Raw genomic sequence first — 7,730 nt, 5'->3', positions numbered from 1 at the left:
AATAATTTTTTTTTTTTTTTTTTTTTTGTGGAATTAAAATTTATATTCAATAAATAATATCATATTATCGAAGAAATCTTGAAAAGAATCGCATAAGATTGAGCTGTGGAAGCAGGTGTGAAAATAAATAATTAATAATTAAGAAAAGAAAAATGGTAAAGTGCGCTAATAAGTGGGTTATAAAAGCTCTGAATTGGGGAAGTGCGGATCGAGAAAGCATGTGGAATTGGATATGGGCGGTGGGTTTGGGATTGTTGGGTGTATGGGGATGGAAGATCTTGAATTGGATGTGGTTGACGCCGAAGAGGCTGGAGAAGTGCTTGCGACACCAAGGTCTCGCCGGCAACTCTTATCGCCTTCTGTTTGGGGATTCCAAGGACACTGCCGCTGCCGTCCGCCAAGCTAAGACGCAGCCCATCAGCTTCTCCCATCGTATTGCTGCGCGCGCCACCCCTTCCTCTCATATCACTATTCACCGATACGGTAACTCGATTCATATATCAGAATTAATATTGGTATGTTTATGTCAAGTTTGTCTAGTATTGTTTTTAAGACACGAAGTTATTGTCATTTTATATTTGTCTAAATCTAATTAAGAGGAAAGAGAATTTGTAGTCTGAGTGTGAAAAATACACGAAGTTATTGTCATTCTATATTTATCTAGATCTAATTGGAAGGAATTTTGTAAGAGAGAATTTATAGTCTGAATGTGAAAAATAAACTTCTAAACACTTTAATTATAGTAATTGGTTACCTACCATTTATAGATGTAGGGAAATTTATTCACTCTAAAACACGTAAATTTTATATCTTTTTGTTTAATTTTTATTCGTGGGTGTGTGAGTGCAGTCAATCTTACTTCCACTTACGCTCCAATTTTGTAGGCAAGGATTCTTTCACATGGATTGGCCCAACTCCAAGAGTCTATATAACACACCCTGAACAAGTGAAGGTGGTTTTCTCTCAAATCAATGATATTCGTAAGGCAACTTTGTTTCCGTTTAGAAGAAGAATGGGCGGTGGAGTCGTGTCTCTTGAAGGAGCTAAATGGGCTAAGCATAGAAAGATCATCAACCCTGCGTTTCATATGGAAAAGCTTAAGGTATACTTCTTTTAGTTATTAACTAATTGTACTAAATTTAATGATATCTTAAGAAAATAGTTTCGAAATCTTTACAGGATATGTTTCCAGCATTCTCCCAGAGTTGTAGCGAGATGATTAACAAATGGGAAATGATGATCACTAAAGAAGGGTGTTGTGAATTAGATGTATGGCCTGATTTACAAAATATGGCTGCAGATGTCATTTCTCGAACCGCATTTGGTAGTAGTTATGAGGAAGGTAAGAAGATCTTCCAGCTCTTGAAACAGTGGGCTTCCCTCTTGATGGCATATGTCATGAAAGGAGTTTACTTCATTCCCGGTTTGAGGTAAGATAAGCTTCGTATTCTCATTTATTTTGGTTTATAAATCTCATTTAGTTCATAGCTCCTTGTGGTTTATATTTTCAGTATATTTTGGTTCATCATAACCATTTGCTTCATATTCTCAATTATGTGGTTCATGAGAATTAGTATTGTTATGCCTCTATAAAAGTTTTTTTTTAGTATTGTGTTGAGGGGTGGAGTCATTGTGATAAGACAAGGAATCAATACAAGGAGAATAAGATTCGGATTACCTTGTTGATCGAATATCTCGAGGCAAGAGCATTGTTTGAGATTCAAATCACTCCACAAGCAAGATTCATCATGTCTAACTTGAATGATTCTTGTTGATCAAATATCTCAAGGCAAGAACACTTGATTGAGATTCGAATCATTCCACAAGTAAGATTGATCAATGATTCTACATGCCACCTATACTATACTAAGTAGAATTGCAAATAAACTTAGCCATTTACGAATAGCATAAATGCTTCTTTTACTATATTTTCTAAGTCTGCTTACTTTATATAGCCTAAAGAATGAAACTATTAAAAGCAGTTATAACTTTCATACTTTATAGCCATAATTAGTCATGGGATAAATGTAACCTAAGAGTCTTAAAATACAACTCTAAATTACTCTAAATGGTAACCCACCCAAAATTTATAACAATCAAACTTCAATGTTCTTCAATGTGGCATGAATTAAAACATCTTTCGATAATTTTGACAACCTTTTCTTCACATCTTTATTGAAATATATTGTATGCTTGATGTCTTTTGGTTCATATCACATTGTCACTTTGTGTTTGCGGCAACTGGGAGAAATTTTGTTGAGAGACTTTGTAGAGAGTGAGAAATACATTTGTAAACACTTTAGTTATAGGAATTGGCTACCACCCGTGGATGTAGGGGAATTTCTTCTCTTTGAACCACGTAAATTTTTGTATCTCTTTATTTACTTTTTGTTTGTGGGTGTGAGTGTGATTGATCTTGGTTTCGCTTTCGTTACAACAATTAGGTATCATAACATTTTGGTACCCATCTTTGGATTGAAAAATTGTGTAAAACATAAACATGGTATACTTTTTAGGTTTCTTCCAACCAAGTTGAACAAGAGGATGGATGAGATTAATGGCAATATACGAGACATGATTTGGGGTATTATAAACAAAAGACAAAATGCTATGAAGAAAGGTGAAGCTTCCAATGATGATCTGTTGGGCATCCTCTTAGAATCAAATTCACGTGAGATTCAAGAACACAAAAACAAGAAAGATGTTGGAATGAGCATGGAAGAAGTAATTGCTGAATGCAGACTTTTCTATTTTGCTGGCCAAGAAACCACAGCGGCATTGCTTGCTTGGACGATGGTTCTACTTGGTCGATACTCCGAGTGGCAAGATCGAGCAAGAGCGGAAGTCCTTGAGATCTTTGGTGATAATAAAAAATTCGATTTTGATGGTCTAAGTCGTCTTAAAATTGTAAGTAAACAAGTCAAATACTTTACTTTTTTTTTCGATTGAAGTTTATTAGTATTGTTATATCGATCTATCTTTTATTGATGTTAACAGGTTACTATGATACTAAATGAGGTTCTTAGACTATATCCTCCCGTTGGTCTTCTATCTCGAGAGATTCACAAGGAAACTAAGTTAGGGAATCTGACATTACCAGTTGGAGTATCAATAGGCATTCCAATTGTATGCATCCATCAAGATCCTACACTATGGGGTGAAGATGCGAGTGAGTTCAAGCCAGAGCGATTTGTCGAGGGGATTTCCAAAGCAACAAAGAATCAAGTATGCTTCATTCCTTTTGGATGGGGTCCTCGAATCTGTCTCGGTCAAAACTTTGCAATGATTGAAGCAAAAATAGCATTATCGATGATTTTGCAGCGATTCTCGTTTGAACTTTCTCCAAGTTATACTCATGCTCCTATCACCAACGTCACTATTCAGCCACAACATGGGGCTCATCTCATCCTCCGTATGTTGTAATAACTTTAAAGGGTCATGGGGCTCATCTCATCCTTCCTATGTTGTAATAACTTTAAAGGGTTCTAATAGTTTTCAATATCTTTGTGTTTTTTGTATTAAACTTGGCCATAAGACGATGCTATTTCTTTTGAAATCTGATAGTCACAGTAAAGAAAAAATAAATTAGTCAATGTAAGGCTTTTGAAGGAAGAGGATGTTCCTTAGGTTCTATAAATTTTGTCTGCTCATTGTGTAATTGTAAATAACACCACCCTTGTGTTCGAGATACATATTCAAACAAATGTAAAATTCCAAAAGACATGGAGACGAAGGAGACTAACACTTGGGATGACCCATTTGTGACTGTGTAGCTCCCGAGTAAATTATAAGATTTTGCGATTTCTTCTTCCTTTAAGGAAGATTCTAATCTTAGGGAAAATGGAATTTCCACAATGATTGTAAACCCTTCGGATAGCATTTGAGAATACAAATTTTTTTTTACCCAAAAATGAATTTTTGTCATAATTAGTGGGGAAAAAAATGATTATGGTGATACATTCATTAATTAAATGTTTGGATTTTTTGTCATAACCAGAATTTTCCAAAAAAATGGATCCATTTAAAAAATGATCATGAGAAAATGCATAAATATACTCCCGAAAGATAAGTGGGTATAGGAAGTCACGTTGCCGAGATTTCTGAAGTTCTAAATATCCTTGAAATTCCTCCATTTAAATTTTGATTTGAGCTGGGGATACTATAATGGATTTATTACGTTATCAAATGATACATAGTGTGATACAGTCAAAACAAGGTATTATAGTAAAAATAACAATAGATACCCTGTAAATAGGTAAGACTTATCAACGGTCTATTAACCTATTTGTAGGCTCATATTGCGTTTAATTCTTAGTAAATTACCTCAATCAATAGTCAGCGAACACTTGAAAAAGAAAGGTAGAATGAGAGGAGTATACCAATACTCCGCAAGTGACCTACTTGTAGGCCTTTATCGCGTCCAATTCCTAGTAAATTATCACGGGCTTCTCTCTAGGCACAAAAAAGAAGTTCTAAGCCTAATTCTATAGCTATTTGAGTTTCTATGAAGGCCTTGAAGTTTCGAGCAATTCTCTTACTTGTCACAAACCCAATCGAGATCTAGAAGTTGTTCATCGAATTTTGGCACTATAGATCTACCTGACGACATATCTCATCACTAAGAGAACTAACTTTCGTGTTCTTCATACTTGCATGACCTATCACATCTATTTTGGATAGTATGACATCATCTCATCTAAATATCAAATGTGTAAGGTTCATTAGCGACCTTTAACGCATAACTATAAGGTCATACTAAATCTCGGGGAGCGACCTCATCTGCCGACTAACTATTAAGTTTAGTTGTATTGTTTCTCACCATCTTAGACGAATTTATGGCAGTGCAACCTCAGAAGGCCCGAGTTTCATTTAACTATACATGTAGTCCCTAGTACTCTGTCAAGACCAGTATACATCACTATAGTAACTTGGTAGCCTCGTTACACTATCTTAAATGACAATCATCCAAAATAACCCAAAACACTCCCATTTTTAGATTACCTACAAAACCCATTTCTCCTATTATTATAACCTATCTCTTGGAATGATTCTTTGAAACAACCAACGATAATCATCCAAAATAACCCAAAACACTCCCATTTTTAGCATTGCATTAGAACGTTTCAAACCACAGCCTATAATCCCAAACTCCCTTCTAATGCATACATCCACTACAAATAACCACACTCTCAAATCCTCTCTCCCAGATTAGATTAACATAGGAGTTACATCGGCCTGCGTTAATTCTCCCACATTAGATTAACAATGGCGATGCATCGGCCTATGTTATTGCTAGTGCTTGTGCTCATAGCCTCCTCTCACTTTTCGATGGTCGCAACCAGGTCGAAAAACAAAAATAAGGCCCCAAAACCCAGAAAGACAAAGCCCAGATTTCCAGAACCAAACAACCCTTATTCTGCCTTTCAGCATTTTACTGTAGAGATCCATAACGACTTGCATATGTTCATATTGGATGCCCATTGCACCTCGAAAGATGATGATTTAGGGTTACATATATTGTTCCCGGATGAGGAACAAAATTGGTCATTTCATGATAATTGGTTAGACTCTACGGATTTTCATTGTAAATTGGAGTGGCAATATGGGCTTTTAGAATTTGAAGCCTTTTATAGCAACCATGGTAATTTTTTGGTCGATCATTGCGCCAACTCAACCTGCATTTGGAGTGCGAGACAAGATGGGGTTTATTTGAACAATAAAGATGATGAACTTGTTTTTTATGATTATTGGGATATGCTTGGATAGGGGCTATACACTAAAAGCATAAAATCAATTATTTTTATTTTTTCATTCCATTTGTCCTCACATGCGTCTGTATTTCAATTAGATACTACATTCTTCTATTATATACTACATTCTTCTATTATATACTACATTCATACTACATTCTTCTATATACTACATTCCTCTATCTTTGGTATTCTTTCCATATACTTTTAATTTCATGTGTGGTGTACTAATAAAGTAAACTACAACACCAATCTCCAACGCTAACTCTTACACTCATTTATTTATATTAAAATTTCACATGCAGTAAGCAATTAAAATACACAATCAACCTGACGTGATCAAATACTCTAATGTTCACATGAGTTTAACAAATTGACCAATATAATTAGAGAAATAATTTGATAGAAGTCCAAACTTGAAACGACTTAGATTTCAAAGGACAGAATCGAACTTTTATTAAGAATATATTCGTGACAACGATTAAGTGGCTTAGTATCATATTTAATGTTGACATGTGCCCGTTGTTCTGCACGTGTCATATATACTGATATGTGTGAATTATTTGTGAATCGATATGCTTATTTTATGTTTATATATATGTTATAATATGTGAATTGTATAATAATACTTACGGTGTGATGTATTCAATGATATATTTGAGATATGATACGAGAAGGATGTACTTAACGTAATGTAACGATAGAAGCAAGATATGTTCACGAAACGTTAAGATTAGGTTAGGTCTCGAAATGCTATGGATACGAGAGATTGATAAAAGAATATGGTTAGGATATGAGTAGAATATGGGTAGAAAGGGATGAGATTATGATAGATTGATAGAATGATAGGTATAAGAATGTTAAAGCTATGATAAGTTAGGGAACGATATAAACACGAAGTGTTTACGATATGATTATGATACGACATGTGAATGATGGATGTATATATATTGTGATATGATATGAAGACGATATGAAATAGGTTATGGTACGAGATATGTGATAAATTGACATGTTTATGATATGATATATTGTGATGCAATATGTTATGGTATAATAGGTATATGATGAAAATTATTATGTCTGGAAACATGAAATGTTTTGATATGATAAAGGAACTAGCATGAAATACAACCCATGCATGAAAGATATGATAAGTAATATGAAAAATGATATGAGATATACGAAACCGCTAGCAGAGTTGTATTAAATGATAATCAAAATGAAAAATGTTGGGACTTCATGCATTATTGTGTGCTCATGCATTGGGGGATATCCCTTACCCTTCACGATAGTACGAACGAGTATGTTACGAGACAGGAATACGATCATTATGGTTATTATAATGCTACTATGACCAAGCAAGAAAATGATCATTATGTTTATCATAAATGTTGCGACGGTCAGACAGGGATACGATCATTATGGTTAACCTAACACTGCCGTAACGGTTACTAGTTATAACGGGTGTCTGGCCTAAAGAGCTCTCAGAGTATGCTCGCTTGACAAGGAAGGTGGCCCAGCGGTGTGCAAACTGACTAGTGAGTCCATACTCGCACGTATGGGTTGTGTGTAGATTATATGGTACACATCAAAATTAACCATTAGGACAGTATCGTAGGAAAATTGATTTAAATGATAGGTCCCGTCATTGCATTCGCATGTTCTTGCATTTAACTCCCAATAGTGGGATCACTTACGGAGTATTTCTTTAAATACTCAAGTTATGTGTTGTAACGACCCAAAATTTTCTACTTAATTTAAGGTCGCTATTGTATACGTACCATAAACATTGAATGCGGAAGACTTCATTAAAATTCCATAAAACATAACCTTTATCTTAAAACACAGTTATAGACTTACGTGTTTCGAAAACATCTTTAAAACGACACAACAAAAGACTAAATAAAACGAATAAGAGTTTAAGTTAAAAATATTTTATTCTAGCCTAAGTCTAAGAAAATAAATACCACTAACCTA

The 7,730-nt window shown here is 34.7% G+C and overlaps 1 protein-coding gene across 2 annotated transcripts; it reads left to right on the top strand.

Annotated features, from left to right (window-relative positions):
- The first annotated feature begins 112 nt into the window (after nucleotides 1–112).
- LOC111432119 (cytochrome P450 CYP72A219-like) lies at nucleotides 113–3,609 on the top strand. Of its 2 annotated transcripts, XM_023068941.1 has the most exons (6): nucleotides 113–483; nucleotides 885–1,102; nucleotides 1,180–1,430; nucleotides 2,517–2,907; nucleotides 2,998–3,411; nucleotides 3,459–3,609. In XM_023068941.1, exons 1-6 carry the CDS (start codon nucleotides 153–155, stop codon nucleotides 3,468–3,470), a joined length of 1,617 nt encoding a protein of 538 aa, XP_022924709.1. In that variant the 5' UTR covers nucleotides 113–152; the 3' UTR covers nucleotides 3,471–3,609. The 2 variants fall into 2 exon arrangements, with proteins under 2 accessions (XP_022924709.1, XP_022924700.1); XM_023068932.1 differs by having other exon boundaries at nucleotides 114–483; nucleotides 2,998–3,609.
- The last annotated feature ends 4,121 nt before the right edge of the window (nucleotides 3,610–7,730 follow it).

This window comes from Cucurbita moschata, unplaced genomic scaffold (assembly GCF_002738365.1).
Source record: "Cucurbita moschata cultivar Rifu unplaced genomic scaffold, Cmos_1.0 Cmo_Scf00003, whole genome shotgun sequence".
Lineage (NCBI taxonomy): Eukaryota > Viridiplantae > Streptophyta > Magnoliopsida > Cucurbitales > Cucurbitaceae > Cucurbita > Cucurbita moschata.
Note: the sequence above shows the minus strand (reverse complement) of the source record. Positions and strands in the feature narration are given on the sequence as shown.